General features: G+C 45.8%; 1 protein-coding gene across 1 annotated transcript in view; it reads left to right on the top strand.

The window, feature by feature from the left end:
• Nucleotides 1–20,343, top strand: part of LOC309568122 (kinesin-like protein KIF18B) — a 183,133-nt gene that overhangs the window by 45,205 nt on the left and 117,585 nt on the right. The window contains exons 8-9 of the mRNA XM_082273725.1: nucleotides 9,454–9,528; nucleotides 9,668–9,780. Coding sequence (XP_082129851.1) covers nucleotides 9,454–9,528; nucleotides 9,668–9,780 — 188 coding nt within the window. The remainder of the gene's footprint in view (nucleotides 1–9,453; nucleotides 9,529–9,667; nucleotides 9,781–20,343) is intronic.

Raw genomic sequence — 20,343 nt, 5'->3', positions numbered from 1 at the left:
GCACACGTTCAAGCAATTCTACAAAGTAGATGTGTTGGCATCTTTTGGCCACAAGGTTTTGCAGGCTGCTGTCTAAAAGAGAATTTTTTTTCTCTTTTGAGGGTGTATGTTTGTTTTTTTTTTTCTGGTTGAGCTCCATGTTACCTGGTTGGCTATGTTTAGCCTTGGGTAATTATTTTCATTGTTGTGTCGTTTTTCCCACCCCTCATGCTAATACTGCTTTGGGACATCCCAATGGTCAAGAAGATATGAAGCTGCTTCTGTTAGTGAATGATAGAGAAAACTGTATTTTTTAACTTACCGTAAAATCCTTTTCTCTGAAGTTCATTGACAGACGCAGCACCCGCCCCTCTAATTATGAGTGGAATGGGGTTGTTGTCTTCTAAACAGTGCTTGCAATGAAACTAAGGGGTGTAGCAGAGTGTGAGGTTATGCCTGCAGGGACAGCCCCATAGGCATGGTGAAAGCTTTTTCCTGCCTAGTGTCCTAATCATGTAGGGGGCAGCATAACCCAATGGTCAAGAAGATATGAAGCTGCGTCTGTCAATGAACTTGAGAGAAAAGGATTTTACGGTAAGTCAAAAAATTCAGTTGTTATCCTGTCTTCTCTGATCGTCCCCTTCTTCCAAAGTCCCCAAAATTTCTCCCGATGGAACAGAGGCTAGGGGACAAGCTGCACATGCTCAGTTTGTTGTGTATTGCTAGAGAGTTTTTTTCCTTTCTTGGGTGCATGTGATCAACACAGGGCCAATCAGCACTGTCCAGACAGTGGTTCAGGGGTCCTGCATCCTTGTAGTACAATCGTGGGAGAATGAAAACTCCTCCTACAAGCTTTAACCAGACACTGATAAGTCACAAGACTGCTAAATACTGCTGATGAGAAAAGGTATTTAGCAGTTTGTATTTACTAAAACTACTGCATTTCCATGTTCTGTGTACTGTGGGAGACCACATATAGTGAATGCAGGGTCATGGGTTTTGTAACACTTTAATTACTGGAAGAGACTTATCAAAACACTCCCACTATATAAACTACCCTATGAATCTAGTGGTTGCTCTAATAAATCTGACAGCATTTGTTCTTCCTGGCTGCGCACACAAAATACAGTACCTTTTTAGGATAATGCATACAATACCTTATACTTCATGCAGGGGGGTTATGGTGTTTATACTGTAAACTAAGTGTAAAAGATGAGGATAATATGGTGAATTTTAAGACTCACTTTAATGTTTTAACCACTTCCTTTACCGATAGATGTCCTATGACGTCCTGGGCTTTAAGTGGGGATATCTGAATGATGCCTGCGTCAAATGATGCCAGATATGTTTTTTCAGCTGGCGATTCCCTGCACCGTGAGAACAATCCTAGCGGCTGTTCAGCCGCTTGATCGTTCTTGCAGGTGGCAGGAGGGGACATTCCCCCCCCGCCCCCTCCCCGCCACCCTCCGGTGCTTCTACCAGCTCACCCGTGGGATCAGTGAGCCGGAGAAGGAATCTGTTGGCGGCGGATGTACACCATAGAGACTGCCAAGGACCAGATGGTCCCCGGCAGTCTCTGACTCTCGGAGGCCCGGGCGCGACGTTATGACGTCACGCCCGGCCTGGCAGTTGTCAATACTGCTGTGATCTCAAGTGGATAGCCGAGATCGTGTTTTTTTTAAAAAAAATGTTTTAATTTTTTTTTATTTCAGGCTTTCCAGCCTGTAGGAGAAATCTAAGGTCTTATTGACCCCAGATCTCTCCATAAAGAGCACCTGTCATTCACTATTCCTATTACAAGGGATGTTAAGGGAAATTGTAAAAAAAAAATAAACTATAATAAAAAAAAATTAAAGTGCCCCCATCCCCGCGTGCTCGCACGCAGAAGGAAACACAGGCATACGTCGCAGCCACATATGTAAACGGCATTCAATTTATACATGTGAGGTATCCCCGCAAATGTTAGCGCAAGAGCAACAATTCTAGCCCAAGACCTTCTCTATAATTCTAAACTGGTAACCTGTAAAAAAAATTTAAAGCGTTGCCTATGGCGATTTTTAGGTACCGAAGTTTGGCATCCTTCCACGAGTATGCGCAATTTGATTTTTTTTCAAATTCTTTATTTATATTGAAGAAAAAATCATACAAGTAGTGATGCTGTGGAGTACAATTGCCCCACAGCTAGTAAGTATGTTAACATCACAAAGAAACCAAGCCATAGGCATAAATCGTTTACAATGTCCAAATAAAAATATTTATCTGAGTACAGTTTATCAGACAAGTCTTAAAACAGTAAGTCCCCGTTCACACTGGGGCGACCTGTCAGGCGACCTGGTCGCCTGACAGGTCGCCTTCCATAGAGAAGCTGCGGACCCGTTCTAATAGGAGCGACACAAGTCGCTCCGACTTAGAAAAAGGGTCCGGAGCTTCTTTGGGGCGACCCGGAGCGACCTGCATAGACTTCAATGTTGTGAAGTCCGTGCCGGCCGCTCCGAGATCACGGTACGAGCAGCGCGCCGCCACCTATGAGGTCGCCCCGGCAAGTAGCGTCTCCCCAGTGTGAGCTGGGCCTTATTCTAACTTCCACCCACTGAGACAAAGAAAACACTAAAGTCTCTTAATGGTATTATCCCTCGCCTCTCTAGTGGGGATAAACCCAACCTGGTCCTAATGTACCAGGCAGGGCAGAAAAACTTGTAATCTCGTTGCTAAGATCTTAGTAAACAGTTTCAAGTCCGTATTAACCACTTACCGCAAAGTGATGTAGGGGTACGTCGGGTAACTTTGCGAGGTTATACCGGGATGATGCCTCTAGCTAGAGGCATCATCCCGGTACTGTGGTTTAGTGCCAACGGTCGGCTTTCCGTCGGTAACGACCAATGCTCGGGAGCTGCTCGATCGTTACCTGTGTGAGCAGGAGGGGACGTCCCCCCTCCTGCCGCCTTCTGTGACTTTTAACGGGCCTCCCTTCATCCCGGGAGACCCGAGCACCCAGCCGGCACATCCGCCGGCTGGATGGAGTCCCGATCAAAGCCGGAAACTGCTTTGATCGGGTCTCCGATGACGTAACCCGGAGGTGACGTCCATGACGTCATTTCCGGGTTACTGTGCTGCAAAAGGCGGCAAATTTAAAAAACGGCTGTATGCAAAAACGCTGTTTTCTGCGTTTTGCATACATGGAAGTGTAGTGGAGGGGTCTAGGGTCTTTTAGACCCTCGATCCCTCCATAAAGAGTACCTGTCACTGCATATTGGTGTCACAAGGGAGGTTTACATTGCTTGTGACAGCAATAAAAGTGATCAAATTTTTTATTTATTTTTTTTAAAAACCTGTAATAAAGTTAAAAAATAAAATAAATAGGAAAAAAAAAATAAAAAATTTTGTCCGTCACCGTTGGCTTACGCACAAAAAATAAACGTATACGGAAGTCGAGCCGCGAATGAAATCGCTGTTCAAACCACACGTGAGGTATCACCGCGATCGCCAGAGCGTGAGCAATAATTAAAAAAAAGAGCTACACTCTAACTCTAAACTGGTAACCGTTAAAAAAATTTGAAGCGTCGCCTATTGAGATTTGTATTGACCGTAGTTTATAGCCATTCCACGGGTGCGCGCAATTTTAAACCGTAACATGTTGGGTATCTATTTACTCAGTGTGACATCCTCTTTCACAATATACAAAAAATGGCTAACTTTACTGTTTAATATTTTTTAAATGCAGTGAAATGTGATTTTTCAAAATTTTTCCCAAAAAATGGCGTTTTAAAGACCGCTGCGCAAATACCACTTGACAAAAAATATTGCAATGACCGCCATTTGATTCTCCAGAGTCTTTGCTAAAATAATATATGTATATATAATGTTTGGGGGTTCTAAGTAGTTTTCTAGGAAAAAATACTGATTTTAACTTGTAAACAAAAAGTGTCCGAAATAGGGCTGGGGCTTAAGTGGTTAAGGAGAGAAATGGGACGATGGCTTCCACATAAAGAGGGGTCCTTACCCTCCTTGGGGATTATCGAAATGTGCGCAAAGAGAGTAGATGGATGTAAGTTGGTATTTTGACCCAGTTCTTTAAACAGTTTTAAAATTAAGGCTCCATGCACACAGGGCGTCATAAAAACGTGCTCCAAAGCGGTTTACATAACGCCGGGAAACATCAGCTGTAAAAACGTGCTTTCAGTAGCTTTTTCTACTAGCGTTATTGCACGTTTGGCCACAGTAGCTGTTAGCAGCGTTTTTTCTGCCTCCATTCAAAATCAATGGTTCCCTATGGGAGCCTATTGATTTGAATGGAAGTCGCACCGTAGGTCGGATCAGGGTGATCCGACTTGCGGCGCGACTTGCGCTGTGAGAATCTTGAGGGGGAACTCCACGCCCAAATGGGGAAAAAAAAAAAAGGCGTGAGGTTCCCCCCCAGGTTCCAAACCAGGCCCTTCGGGTCTGGTATGGAATTTGAGGGTAGCCCCACGCCGAAAAAACGGCATGGGGTCCCCCCCCAAAATCCATACCAGACCCTTAATCCAAGCATGCAGCCCGGCATACCAGGAAAGGGGAGGGGACGAGCGAGCGGTCCCACCCCCCCTGGATCATACCAGGCCACACGCCCTCAACATGGGGGGGGGGGGTGTGGGTGCTTTGGGGCAGGGGGGGCTCTGCACCCCGCACCTCAAAGCAGCTTGCCCCCATGTTGATGAGGACAAGGGCCTCATCCCCACAACCCTGGCCGGTGGTTGTGGGGGTCTGCGGGCAGGGGGCTCATCGGAATCTGGAAGCCCCCTTTAACAAGGGGCCCCCCCAGATCCCGGACCCCCTCCCTATGTGAATGGGTATGGGGTACACTGTACCCCTACTCATTCACCCCATAAAATGCAGTGTATGGAAATAACGACAGGAGACGTTTTGGAAAATTTATTAAAAATCTTCATCCGGCTCTTGTCCTCTTTGGGGGTCTTCTGCTCTTTTGCTGTCCACCCTTCTTGTCTTCTCCTCTCTGGGGGTATTTTGCTGTCTTCTCCTCTCCGGGGGTCTTCTGCGGTTATGTAAACCGCTTTCTGTTCTGTGTACTGTGGGAGACCACATATAGTGAATGCAGGGTCATGGGTTTTGTAACACTTTAATTACTGGAAGAGACTTATCAAAACACTCCCACTATATAAACTACCCTATGAATCTAGTGGTTGCTCTAATAAATCTGACAGCATTTGTTCTTCCTGGCTGCACACACAAAATACAGTACCTTTTTAGGATAATGCATACAATACCTTATACTTCATGCAGGGGGGTTATGGTGTTTATACTGTAAACTAAGTGTAAAAGATGAGGATAATATGGTGAATTTTAAGACTCACTTTAATGTTTTAACCACTTCCTTTACCGATAGATGTCCTATGACGTCCTGGGCTTTAAGTGGGGATATCTGAATGATGCCTGCGTCAAATGATGCCAGATATGTTTTTTCAGCTGGCTCCCATAGGGAATGGCTCCCATAGGGAACCATTGATTTTGAATGGAAGAAAAAAAACTTATAACGTGGCTTAACGCACGTTAAGCAACGTTATGGAGCCTTTAGCAGCGTCAGATGTTTTTTGCAGCTTGACGCTGGAGCTCCTGAACCCACAGTTCCTGGTTTTTTTTTTGGAGCTGTAAAACGCCTATGCCACTTGAAGCTCCTAAAAGCTCTATGTGTGCATGAGGCCATAGAATAACATGGATGGGCGTTCTGCAGCTGCAAAAAAAAAACGTCTGACGCTGCTAACAGCAGCTGTAAAAACGTCCAGTGTGCATGAGGCCTAAAGGACAAATTTGAGATTGAAAAGTTTTGTAGTGCTGAATGGTATACCTGTCTGGGCCAGGCGCCTTCCCTAATTTAGTATGCGCTATTGCCGTTTGTAAATCCGCCAAAGATATTGGTTCGTCTAGACTTTGTGGAAAGAGAGGGGAGTTGGACTGATGTAAGGTATTCCTCCGCCTGTGCCTGTGAGGCACAAGGAGGAGGGAGATTATACAGAGAGGAATAGAATATTCGAAATGATTCAGCAATATCTGAGTGTAGAAAGAGCTTATCCCCTGAGGCATTAACAATATATGGGACATCGGACAGCGTCCTTAATTCTAAGAGAGATCGAGCTAAAAGCTTGCCACATTTGTCTCCCGCCTCATAAGACAATTTCTGACAGGTTTGTAACGCTGCTTTGCTTTAAAGCGGAGAAGGTCCGCGACCTGTCGACGAAGATGGGCGAGCTCCATTCCAGTAGAGGGGGAAAGAGTTCTTTTTATGTTGCAGTTGCAAGGTAGCTATAGCGGATAATCGTTTCTGTAATTGTGCTTCCCTTTCCTTCTTCAGGCGGGAGCCATGTTTAATAAGAATCCCCCGGATTACTGCCTTATAGGCTTCCCAGACCATCCCAAAGTTGCAATCCGGGGTATCATTAGTCTGAAAGTAAGCTGTAAGTTCTGTTTAGACCTCTTGGAGGATCTCTGGAGTTTGGAGGAGGCTCTCATTTAATCGCCAGTGCCACTCAGGAGTACCGGCTACACCTCCTAGGGAAAACATCAAGGTGATTGGTGCATGATCCGACCAAGTTATATGGCCGATTGACACGGAGTATCGAGGACAGAAGTCGGTGCGGGATCAAAAAAAAATTGATGCGAGAATATAATTGATGGGAAGACGAGAAATATGTATAATCCCGTTCATCTACATTAAAAAACCGCCATGCGTCTGCCAACTGGTGGTCGTGCAAACGTTTTTTGACGCCGAGGGGAACCGAGGATGAGCCCAAAGAAGTATCTAGATGAGGGTTAAGGGGAATATTACAATCCCCACCGAGGATTAGTCTGCCTTCCGTGAACTCCATAAGCTTAGTCAATGTTTTACATAGGAAAATATCTTGATGAGTGTTTGGAGTATATACAGTGCATTGCAAATTCGGCCCCCTTGAACTTTTCGACCTTTTGCCACATTTCAGGCTTCAAACATAAAGATATAAAACTGTAATTTTTTTTTTTGACGAATCAACAAGTGGGACACAATCATAAAGTGGAACGAAGTTTATTGGATATTTCAAACTTTTTTTTTAACAAATAAACTGAAAAATTGGGCGTGCAAAATTTATTCAGCCCCCTTAAGTTAATACTTTGTAGCGCCACCTTTTGCTGCCATTACAGCTGTAAGTCGCTTGGGGTATGTCTCTATCAGTTTTGCACATCGAGAGACTGAAATTTTTGCCCATTTCTCCTTGCAAAACAGCTCGAGCTCAGTGAGGTTGGATGGAGAGCGTTTGTGAACAGCAGTTTTCAGTTCTTTCCACAGATTCTTGATTGGATTCAGGTCTGGACTTTGACTTGGCCATTCTAACACCTGGATATGTTTATTTGTGAACCATTCCATTGTAGATTTTGCTTTATGTTTTGGATCATTGTCTTGTTGGAAGACAAATCTCCGTCCCAGTCTCAGGTCTTTTGCAAACTCCATCAGGTTTTCTTCCAGAATGGTCCTGTATTTGGCTCCATTCATCTTCCCATCAATTTTAACCATCTTCCCTGTCCCTGCTGAAAAAAAGCAGGCCCAAACCATGATGCTGCCACCACCATGTTTGAAAGAGGGGATGGTGTGTTCAGGGTGATGAGCTGTGTTGCTTTTACGCCAAACTTACGTTTTGCATTGTTGCCAAAAAGCTTGATTTTGGTTTCATCTGACCAGAGCACCTTCTTCCACATGTTTGGTCTCCCAGGTGGCTTGGGAGACACTTTTTATGGATATCTTTTAAGAAATGGCTTTCTTCTTGCCACTCTTCCATAAAGGCCAGATTTGTGCAGTATACGACTGATTGTTGTCCTATGACCAGAGTCTCCCACCTCAGCTGTAGATCTCTGCAGTTCATCCAGAGTGATCATGGGACTCTTGGCTGCATCTCTGATCAGTCTTCTCCTTGTATGAGCTGAAAGTTTAGAGGGACAGCCAGGTCTTCGTAGATTTGCATGTGATACTCCTTCCATTTCAATATTATCGCTTGCACAGTGCTCCTTGGGATGTTTAAAGCTTGGGAAATATTTTTGTATCCAAATCCGGCTTTAAACTTCTCCACAACAGTATCTCGGACCTGCCTGGTGTGTTCCTTGTTCTTCATGATGCTCTCTGCGCTTTAAACGGACCTCTGGGACTATCACAGTGCAGGTGCATTTATTTTATACGGAGACTTGATTACACACAGGTGGATTCTATTTAGTCATTTAGGTCAACATTGGATCATTCAGAGATCCTCACTGAACTTCTGGAGAGAGTTTGCTGCACTGAAGTACAGGGGCTGAATAATTTTGCACGTCCAATTTTTCAGTTTTTTATTTGTTTACAAAGTTTGAAATATCCAATAAATTTCGTTCCACTTCATAATTGTGACCCACTTGTTGATTCTTCAAAAACAATTAGTTTTATATCTTTGTTTGAAGCCTGAAATGTGGCAAAAGTTCAAGGGGCCGAAAACTTTCACAATGCACTGTATGGTAGCAAGAGTCACTGCCACATTTCCTATGCGGACTTTCGAAAACAAATAACGGCCATTTAGGTCTATACATTTATCTGAGGGTGTCCAGGGAATCTTATTGGAGATAAGAATAGATACCCCTCTGGATTTCGAGTCCTGGTTTGTGGCATGATATACACAGGGGAAAAAACGGTTTTTGAGGAAGGGGAGACAACCGGATCTGAAATGGGTTTCTTGTAAGAAGGCCACATATGCATGTGACCGATTGAGGTCACCAAGAAGCATCCGGCGCTTCTCCGGGACGTTCAGGCCTTTGGCGTTAAGAGAAATCATGCAAATGGACTCCATCATAAGTGGCAACCAAGACAAACAAGAGCACTAGTAAAAAAAAAAAAACATTTTTTTTCCTTACTAGGATGGGCACTCAAATCCGGAGTGAACCGGAAAAAAAAAATTGAGCGCATGCCTATGTGGGGGGAAAAAGGGAGGAGATGGATTCAAAGCAAAGCTCAAAATCACAGCCCCCTCGGCCATAAATCTGACTCATCAAACACTCACCTATTTAGACCAGTGGTTCTCAATTCCGGTCCTCGGGACCCACTAACAGGCCAGATTTTAAGTATTACCTTGGGGGATGCAGACTAGAATACTGCAATCACTGAGCAGCAAATGAGATCACCTGTGATGTAATTTAGTTATCTTGCAAACCTGGCCTGTTGGTGGGTCCCGAGGACCGGAGTTGAGAACCACTGATTTAGACGATACTTAGAAATCTGCTGAAGGGGGAGAGGAAAAAAAAAAAGTGTGCGCAATTTTAAAGCGTGACATGTTTGGTATCTATTTACGCGGTGTAACATCATCTTTCACATTATACAAAAACATTAGGCTTACGTTAGTGTTTTGTTTTTTTTTTATTTATAAAAGCAGTTAGTAGGACCTGTTAAAAATATAATTTAAAATCTGATTTCTCTCAATATTTTATCCTTTGTAGCTGAAGAGCAACGTGATTAACCTAGACTGCCATATCAGCAAATATGCAGCAGTGTGTGAGGAGCTAAAAGCCGAGGTAAGGTTGTCAGTGTGTGTGGGTTTTTCTTCTTCTTTTTTTTTTTTTTTTTTTTTCTTTTTATTCTCCATGGACTTTTAGCATTAAATGGCTGGGTCGAAAAGGGATTTATTCATCAACATAGTTTCTCTCTAATTAGGTCGCTGAGCTTAGAGCTAGACTACAATTTTATGAGAATAAGGAGTCTACACTGGAGCAAACTGATTCTTTACCTTTGAGCGATAGCCTTGAGCAGAGAATGTCATCATCCAGGTAATGTCTTTGAGGTGTCTCCTCCTCCTACTGTTTTTTTGCCTGTTATATTACATCTGAAGATATAAAAAAAAAATCCCTTTACAGTAATCCCCCGCTCCATCGCGGTTCAGTTTTTGCGGTCCAGGTAATTCGCGTTTTTTTTTGTAATGTTATTTTACTATATAAATCATTAAAAATGAAATATTTTTGTGTTTTCCATAGCTCTTGCTATGTCTCTTAGTATCTTTTATGTGTTTAAATGAGTTACTATTGTTTTAAAAGTGTGTTTAAAGACCTTTTAAAATGCTTCTACACTTACAGTGACAGTAAAAAAAAACATGCCTACAATGCATTTTAATAGGGTTTTTCTATTTCGCGGAATTTCACTTTTCGCGGCTGGGTCCGGAACGTAACCCCCGCAATGGAGGGGGGTTTACTGTATTCCATTTTTGGTAATACATTTTAAATTCACCTTTCAGTGCTGTTGGTATAAGCCTAAGTATATATTGGCTTTCTTTTATCTTCTTCACAGCAGTGTTGCAGTGGTCATACTGAGATAGGGAGGAGCAGAATCTAACACTCAGAACTTGACAGGAGGGGAGAGCAGAGTGTTGATATGGTCTATGAAATGTGATTGTCCAGTCAGAATGCTGGGGGTTGTTGGTTACCTTGTCATTCTTAACTGCCTTGAAGAAATGTGAGGAAACTGTTCTTAATGGGGTTAGTTAATTTGTATTTCTGTTTTGTTCATTGATGGACAAAGCTCCTGATTTTTCTTAACTATTGGGTTATACTGCCCCCTACAGGTGTAGGACACTAGGCAGGAAAAAGCTTGACTGGCAGGAAAAAGCTTGACTATGCCTATGGGCAGTCCCAGGGGGGTATATACCCACTCTCAGCTATAGGCTCTCTGTTTTTTTTTTTCTGACTTTTTCTACCTTTTTCAAGAGTAAGGAACTAGTTCCTTGCTGGGATCTCTGGTCCTGGCAATTTTTTAATTTTGAATGGAATTTTTTTCCTCCTTTTGTAGTTCTCACAGGAACAAAATAATACAATCACGTGCCGGACTGGGCAACAAAATGGATAATATAGATCCTTTGGATCCCCCCAGTCCGGCCAGGCCAGCGAGTGCGTGCACACCGCAGCTCCGCGCTAGGTTGGCTGCGACATACCCCTACTGAACAGGGGCTGGCCTGTGAGTTAAACGTCTCATGAGGACACCTAAGAACTGGCTTCTACCTGCTCCGATGGACTACTGGAGATTGCGCTTTACACATTAAATATTCAGGAGTCTGCTTTGGTTCTTTCCACAAAAAATGGCCTATCTTGGTCTGACTCTGGGCTCTGCCTCAGGCAGAGTGTTTCTTCCTTGGGAAAAACTCCAGATATTGCAGGAGGCAATACAGCTTCTGTTGTTCAACAGACAGTCATCCCTCCAGGCTTGCATGCGTGTGCTGGGCCTGATGGTGTCCACGCTTGTGGCGGTCTGTTTGCACAGTTCCACACAAGAGCTCTGCTAAAAAGATTCTGTTGAAATAGGTCAAGGATCCACAGTCTCTAGAAGTGGCTTCGCTCTCTGGCACTTCGACAAAATCATTCTCCTCCTTTACTGGATGGTTGTCTCCGCGGATGCCAGCCTGTGCGGGTGGGGAGGCGTCCTCAGCACAGACATGCTTGGCAGAGCCCAGACTGCTGATTAGTCTACTGGAGCTCTGAGCGATCAGACTTTGTCTGGCTCATTGGACAATCGTCTTCAGGGGTGTCCAGTACTAATTAATTTGGACAATGCCACGGCCTTGGTCTATGTCAATCACCAAGGGGGCACATGAAGTGTCCTGGCGGCTCTGTAAGTAGCCAGCATTCTAAGGTGGGCTGACCGATTCGATCCAGCCCTCACAAACTTCTGCCACGACTCCTGTGCAGGATTCATGCAGAAGGGATTCCGGTCATTCTAGTGGCTCCAGACTGGCCTCACTGGTCTTAGTATGCCAATCTGGTACGGCTTTTCGATGATGCTCTTTGGGGATTTCCTCTCAGGGAGGATCTGCTGTCCCAAGGACCAACCTTCCATTCTGTTTCACAGTAGCTAGCTTTAACGACTTGGCTGTTGAATGTCAGGTGCTAAAAGGTGGAGGTTTGTTGAATCTGTGATTCCTGCGCTTTTAAAAGCTAGGAAATCTGCCTCTAGGAAGATCTATCATCATATGTGGAAGACTTACATTGCATGGTGTGAGTCTCTTGGGGTTCATCCTCGCTCCTTCTGGGTGGATCGGATCTTAACAAAAATGAACAAGGGTTGAACAAAAATTGGCCTTGAGTACCATCAAGGGCCAGGTATCGGGTTTTAGCGGTCTTTTTCCAAGGACCTTTGGCCACCCACTCCCTGGTGCATACCTTTTTCTTCAGGGTGTCTGACATTTGGTTCCTTCAGTGCGGGCTCCGTTGTGGTCCTGGAATCTTAATGGTGCTTTCAGCTCTACTAAAGCTTCTCTTTGAAAATATTTGGGAGGTTTCTTTGCTTACTCTGCCCCAGAAGGTGGCCTTCTTTGGTGGCTATCGCCTCTGCATGCATGGTGTCGGAACTGTTGGCGTTCACCTTATGGTGCTTCACAAGGTGTTGTTTTGCCTCTGTCCATCATTCCTTCCTAAGGTGGTCTCTGACTGTCATTTGAATGAAGACATTGTGTTGCCTTCCCTGTGTCCCAGGCCTAAACATCTGAAGGAAATTGCCTTACATGTCTTGGATGTGGTCCGGGCAGTGTACCTGGCAGCTACGGAGTCTTTTAGGAATTAGGCATGTGACGGTATCAGATTTTCATGCTGCGATTAATTGATTAAGGTTTTGCCACGGTATACGGTATTATCACGGTATTCTATTATTAAATTTAAATTATTAAATTTCCACCTCACTTCAATTTCATTGCTGAATTTAGGGGCTTTGGTTCACTTATGCACATTATTATATAGTCAGTCAGTACAGACTCTGAACCAGGCCTAAAATAGGTCATCAAGCAGTGTCTGGCCTAACTGGTGATAACTGGTCCTGGCGCTCGGCTCCGATCCGATGGCCTGGTCATTAAGAGGGCAAATCCTTGTGGTCAAGAAGTGGTTAAACCTGAAGGAGGTGTTTATAAATGACTTTACTATTGCTTTAGGCCTGGTTCACATGTATGCGGGTTGGTGGTTCACATGTATGCGGGTTGGTGGTTCACATGTATGCGGGTTGGCGGTTCACATGTATGCGGGTTGGCGGTTCACATGTATGGGGGTTGGCGGCCCACATTTGCACAGGCATAGCAGCCCGTTCAAATCAATGGGCTGCTATGCCTATTGCTTTAGGCCTAGTTCACATGTATGCGGGTTGGGGGCCCACATTTGCACAGGCATAGCAGCCCATTGAGGTTAATGGGCTTGAGCTGCTATGCCTGCGTTTTCAGCTGAAAAAAGGTGCATGCAGAATTTAAAAAAATGCAGTGGCCATGAAATCCATCCTGCTTTTGCACCATGCGACTTACCTGCCGTTGCTGCACACGCAAACTGTTTTTAAATGCCGTGCCCACGTATACAAAAAATGCAGAAAGCTTCCCAGAGCAGGAACTGCAGGTTAGTCGCATGGTGCAAAAGCAGGATGGATTTCAAGGCCACTGAATTTTAAAAAAATGCTGCATGCACCTTTTTTCTGCGGAAAATGAAGGCATAGCAGCCCGTTCAAATCAATGGACTGCTATGCCTGTGCAAATGTGGGCCGCCAACCCGCATACATGTGAACCACCAACCCGCATACATGTGAACCAGGCCTAAAGCAATAGTAAAGTCATTAATAGATAAAAACACCGGTCCTCCTGCAGGTTTAACCACTTCTGGATCGCAAGGATTTGCCCCTTTAAAGACCAGGCCATCGGATCAGAGCGCCAGGACCAGTCATCACCAGGTAGGCCAGACACTGCTTGATGGCTATATAATAATGTAATGTGGGCTGCTATGCGTGTGTGTGTGATATATATATATTAGAGCTACACGATTCTGGCCAAAATGAGAATCACAATTTTTTAGCTTGGAATAAAGATCACGATTCTCTGTGTAACAAAAAAAAAATTGGGATAACTTTACTGTTACTTTTTTTTTTTTTTTTATTCATTTAAGTCTATTAATTGCGTTTGAAAGACTGCTGCGCAAATACAGTGTGACATAAAATATTACAACAATCGCCATTTTTTTCTGTAGGGTCTCTGCTAAAAAAATATATAAAATGTTTGGGGGTTCCAAGTACCTTTCTAGCAAAAAAAAAACTGATTTTAACTTGCAAGCAACAAGTGTCCAGTCTTTAAGAGGTTAAACTTCCTTTCTCCCTGGCAGAGGAAAGGAAAAGATACAAATGTAAACATTTTTGTTTATAGTTACTGGGAGAGCTGTACATCCAGCTCACTGAAATGTATCAATTCACAAGTCAGACCCAGGAGCAGAGAAACTCGGTATTTTAAAAATGCCACAATAACAATACCGTGGCTATGCAATACCGCGATATATCGAATTACCGAAAACCGGCATATGTCTATTAGGAATTCAGACTCTCTATTGGTGCTCAAGGACAGACCTCACAAAGGGCTGTCTGCTTCTTCTGCGACCATTTCCAAATGGATCAGACGGTGGTTCAGGACTATTGCATCAGAGGTCAGGTTCCTCCTTTCACTGTTTAGGCGCATTCTGCTAGGGGGCTTAGTGTCTTCTGGGCTTTCCGTCTTCAAGCGTCAGTGATGCAGGTTTGCAAGGCGACCTCCTGGTCGTCAGGGCACACTTTTATAAAGTTTTTTGTAAAGTGGTTGTAAAAATAAAGGTAATGGAATGGCACTGCCTACTAAATATAAATTAATGTAAATGGTGATGTATAGTGCAAGAAATGTGTACAATAAATATAAATACCAAAAATGGATAATAAATGGCACAATAGAGAAGATACAATGGGCTAAAATATGTGGTAAAAATAAAGTGCTATACAAATGAGTGGTAAAACCAATAGTGACAAATGTCAATCAATAAAGGTGACCAAGTGCTATCAGAAAATTAATATATATAGGTATAAATATCCCAAATTAATCCGTAAAGTGACCAAGTGCTTACAAATAAATATATGGGTAGGGATATCCAAAATACACAAAGTGGTGTGTGTTCAATAAAATAACAGATTTGAGCAAATAAATGAAAAGAAAAAAATGCATATGTTAGTGAAACAAAAGTATAAAAGTGACTTAGTGACTGGATGTTAATCCAATAAAGTGACTAAGTGGTATACAAAGTCCACAGGTGGATAAAGTGACAAAAATCTTTGTATAAAATATACACTGGAGGTGCCCCTGTGGTGGGTAGTGACGTGAGGTGCTCGGTGACCCCTTAGGTAGGTAGCCAACTCACCAGAAATACCCAGGGGGTATTAAAATGATGGTCCCTCAAATGGATCCTGGTTCCCTCTGGTGATCCCAGATAATGGGATCACCAGAGGGAACCAGGAGCGCTTTTGATTACTTGTTGGCGTATGCCACCAGGAATCCACGGTATCTGGTAAGTGAGTTTTCTTACCATTTGAACACCTGTGGTGATCGGCGAAGGGACATAACATAGTCATCACAGCACTAGAGACTTTTCCAGCACTATTGCACCTTCTCTTCTTCTGATGGTTACTTACTAGAAGCCTTTTACATCGCCTGATAATATTAATATTGTTTATGATTATCCTGGCACTCAGATTACATAGTTACATAGTTAGTGAGGTTGAAAAAAGACATCAGTCCATCCAGTTCAACCTATGATGTGTGTGTGTGTGTGTGTGTGTGTGTGTGTGTGTTTGCTTTTAACCGTACATTGTATACCCCTGTATGTTGTGGTCTTTAAGGTGTCCATCTAATAGTTTTTTGAAACTATCAATGCTCCCTGCTGATACGACTGCTTGTGGAAGAGAATTCCACATCCTTACCGCTCTTACAGTGAAGAACCCCTTACGCACTTTAAGGTTAAACCGCCTTTCCTCAAGTTTTAGTGAGTGGCCACGTGTCTTATTGTATCTCCTTTCTCTGAATAGTTTGTTCCTTATGCTCGGGTCGCCAGTACAGTATTTGTACATTGATATCATATCCCCCCTCAAGCGTCTCTTCTCCAGAGAGAATAGGTTCAGTGCTTGTAGTCTTTCCTCATAGCTGATGTCCTCCATTCCCCTAATTATTTTTGTTGCCCTTCTCTGGACTTTCTCCAGTTCCAGCACATCCTTCCTGAGGACCGGTGCCCAGAACTGGACAGCATACTCCAGATGTGGCCGGACCAGAGTCTTGTAGAGCGGGAGAATAATCTCTTTATTTCTGGAGTGAATCCCCTTTTTTATACAATCCAGTATTCTGTTGGCTTTGCTTGCGGCGGCTTGGCATTGCATGCCACTGCCAAGCCTGTTGTCTACCAGTACCCCCAAGTCCTTTTCCATCTTAGACTCACCCAGAGGATCCCCCCCTAGTGAGTAGCTTGGTTTCTGGCCCCCAAGTGCATTACTTTACATTTTTCAACATTAAATCTCATCTGCCATGTAGTTGCCCACCCCGTTATTTTGTTCAGGTCCGCTTGCAAGGTTTCCACATCCTGCATAGAAGATATTGGCATGCCTAATGTAGTATCATCTGCAAATACTGAGATTGTACTCGATATCCCCTCCTCCAGATCATTTATGAATAAATTAAACAGGATTGGTCCCAGGACAGAACCCTGGGGGACCCCACTTTCCACACCCGCCCAATCAGAGTACTCCCTATTAATCACCACCCTCTGTACTCTCCCCTGGAGCCAGTTCTCTATCCAGGTACTCACCTTATGGTCCATACCTACCTTCCTTAGTTTGTACAGTAAGCGTTTGTGGGGAACGGTGTCAAAGGCCTTTGCAAAGTCCAGATACACCACATCCACAGGCTTTCCTTTATCTAGGTGGCAGCTCACTTCATCGTAGAAGGTTAATAGATTGGTTTGGCACAAACGATTTTTCATGAATCCATGTTTCTCTTACGTCCTCCGACAGTCGCCGCCCACTTCATATTCATCACCAATGGGGTTATGTCCTTTATTCCGTAGGAGTAGCTAGGCAATAGAATATGTTAGTACAAAGACTTTTAACATATCCCACCCCCAGGGGGTGGTCCCCTCAGTACATAACCCTCCACTTCCTGTATCCAACTCAGTTTCATTTGTCTAGCTGTCAGGAGTAGCTGGAAGTTTCTGTGCTGGGGCACCTTGTCTCAGCTCTCTTTCCTTTCTTTGGATTTTATTTGAGTTTTTTCTCTCTTTCTGGTTAGCTGTTATTTTACCAGCGTTAGTTAGTTCTTCTGATGAAGAGGATCATGCGGGCTGCGTCTCGGGCTGACCCCCCTGGTAGCAGGCTGTGGGTCAGTGGCTTCTCAGCCCGCCATCGAGCGTTCAGTCAGGTATCGCTCCTGAGTTATCTGAACGACCCATCCCTGTTCCGTGCAGGGATGCTAGGTGAGGTGGCTACCTCACTGGACGCTGTGCGGTTTCTCAACCCACCTTCTGATGCGTCCTGGATGCGACTCTCCCTGCCTCATGTGCAGCGGTTTGTTCGCCTGTGCGGGTCCCCCACGCCATGTGAGAGGTAAGTGAGTCCTTTGCCCGTCGTACCTATTCTATTATGGGTTCTATGTTGAAAGCTTTATTGCTTCACTTATGGCGGCCCAGGCGGTCGCGAACTGGACGCAGGTGCTTGGGCGTGTCCTGGTGGCTGATTCTGCCCCCCAGGCGACTTTGGATATGGTGGATCAAATCCACCAGGGTGTCATGTATTTGTGTGATGCGGACCTGGATATGGTTCCGTTGGCTGCACGTGTACACAGTGTGGCGGTGTTATCTCGCCGCCTGGTTTGGTTGAAGTGTTGGTCTGTGGATCAATCTTCACGTAAGACCTTGGCCAATCTGCCGTTTGATGGTTCTCGCCTTTTTGGCGAATCCCTGGATGCCCTAATTAAAGGGGTCATGGGGGGTAAGAGCACGCTCTTACCTCAATCCCACTAGACTAAGACGGCTCCTGGAAAGCAGAATGATTTCTTTCGGCCCCCTCAGGGGTCCTTTCGTGCCTTTCGGTCACATTTTGGGACAAGCCGTCCAAGGGTCAAGGCTCCCGCAAGAAGCCGTGGGCAGGTAAGCAAAAGTCCGGCCAATCCGGTTCTGCGGCCCACAACAGTGCGGCCTGAAGGGGCGCCCTCACCCACTTCACAGGAAATGGTTCGATCTGGCCAATAGATCGAGTTTCTCTCTCGGCCGGAGAGCAGATTTTTTCCCTCAAGTCTTCTGTTATCCCCGGAGCGTTTGCGGGACCTGCATCTAGCGGTGCAGGACCTGAGGGCTCAGGGAGTGGTGGTCCCGGTGTCTCATCGGGACAGATTTCGGGGGTTCTATTCCAATCTGCTCACCGTGCCCAGGAAGGAGGGCAAGGTGCGTCCGATTCTGGACTTGAAGGCGCTGAACCGCCTTGTGCGGGTGCGCAAGTTCCGCATGGAATCCCTGCGGTCGGTGGTGGCTGCCCTGGTTCCGGGGGAGTTCATGGCTTCCATCGACTTGCAAGATGCGTATCTTCACATCCCGATTTTCGAGGGTCACCAGAGGTACCTTCGATTCGCCATAGCGGAAGATCATTACCGATTTGTGGCGTTGCCTTTTGGTCTCGCCTCTGCTCCAAGGGTGTTCACCAAAGTGCTGGCATCGGTTCTGGCTTTGTTGAGGGCCCAGGGCATTTCGGGTATCTGGACGATATTCTGGTTCGGTCTGCGACCAGCCAGAGTCTGGAGGAGGATCTGTCCGTCACGTTGCAGACTCTGCAGGAGTTTGGTTGGACGATCACTTTTCCAAAGTCGACATTGTGCCCATCGGTTCGGATTTCTTACCTGGGTATGATTCTGGACTCTGTCCAGGCGTAGGTCTTCCTGCCGGAAGAAAAACTCGCAGCTCTTCAGGAGGCAGTCAGGTCCCTCAGGGACGTTCCATCTTCGTCCATTCGGACGTGCATGCGGTGTCTGGGATTGATGGTCTCGGCTTTCGAGGCGATTTCCCTTCGCCCAGTTTCACACGCGGGATCTCCAAGCGGAGATATTGTCCAAGTGGGACGGGCGTCCGCAGTCTCTGGATCTCCAGATGTCATTGAGTTCTCAGACCAGAAGGGATCTTCTGTGGTGGCTTCTATCCCCCTCAGTATCGGGGGGCAAGTCTTTTCGTCCCCTTTCGTGGACGGTGATCACCACGGACGCCAGCCTGTCGGGCTGGGGTGGTGTTCTGGGCGTTCTGTCCACCCAGGGTGTTTGGTCGACGGAGGAATCCTCCCTTCCGATCAACGTTCTGGAACTGCGAGCGATACTCCTCTGTCTTCGTCGTTGGACGGACAATCTTCACGGCTACCCGGTTCGGGTGCAGACGGACAATGCCACGGCGGTGACTTGCATCAATCACCAAGGGGGCACCAGGAGTGCCCGGGCGGCTCGAAGTGGCCGCGATTCTGTCTTGGGCCGAGACGCATGTCCCGGCAATATCGGCAGGTCACATTCCGGGGGTGAAAATTTGGCAGGCGGATTATCTGAGCCGTCGAACCCTGGACCAGGGAGAATGTTCCCTTCACCCGGCTGTCTTCCAGATGTTGTGCGCGAGGTGGGGTCTTCCGGAGGTAGACCTGTTCGCGTCTCGTCTGCACTACAAAGTACCACGGTTCGTGGCAAGGAGTGCGATCCTCGGGCAGACGCGTCGGACGCGTTGGTTGCCCCGTGGCATCAGTACCAACTGATGTATGCGTTCCCGCCGATTCAATTGCTGTCCAGGTTCCTTCGCGGAACCGACCACGGTGATTCTTGTGGCACCGGACTGGCCTCGCCGGTCCTGGGACGCAGACCTCGTAAATCTGGCAATCGACGCCCCGTGGCGTCTGCCTCTTCGAGAAGATCTTCTGTCGCAAGGACCGATCTTCCATCCTGTTTTACAGTCGCTGGCCTTGACGGCCTGGCTGTTAAAACCGAGGTCCTGAAGAACAGGGGTCTTTCCCCTGAGTTCATTCACACCTTAATAAATGCGAGGAAGTCTTCCTCGGGGAAGGTTTATTACTGTACTTGGAAGGCGTATTTTGCCTGGTGCGTATCCAGGGGTTTCTCTCCTGACACTTATCGGTGTCTAGGGTGTTGCCCTTCCTTCAGACGGGTGTTGACCAGCGTCTGGCGCTGGCCACGATCAAGGGTCAGGTGTCTGCTTTGGCCGTTCCTTTTTGACGGCCTGTGGCATCTGATTCTTTGGTTAGCACTTTTGTGCGGGGGGTACGTCATCTGATCCCTCCTAGGAGGGACCCTCTTACCCCTTGGGACTTGAATCTAGTTCTATCAGTATTTCAGCGTGCTCCTTTTGAAAGGTTCAGGGAGATCTCGCAGTCTTTGTTATCCAAGAAGGTCGCCTTTTTGGTGGCTATCACCTCGACTCGTCGAGTGTCGGGGCTGGCAGCCTTGTCCTACAAGTCTCCGTGTCTGGTTGTGCATTTGGACAAGGTGGTCTTGCGACCTAACCCTTCTTTTC

Source organism: Pelophylax lessonae, assembly GCF_965119305.1.
Source record: "Pelophylax lessonae genome assembly, chromosome: 12".
NCBI classification, from domain to species: domain Eukaryota; kingdom Metazoa; phylum Chordata; class Amphibia; order Anura; family Ranidae; genus Pelophylax; species Pelophylax lessonae.
This window is presented reverse-complemented; position numbering and strand designations above follow the sequence as displayed.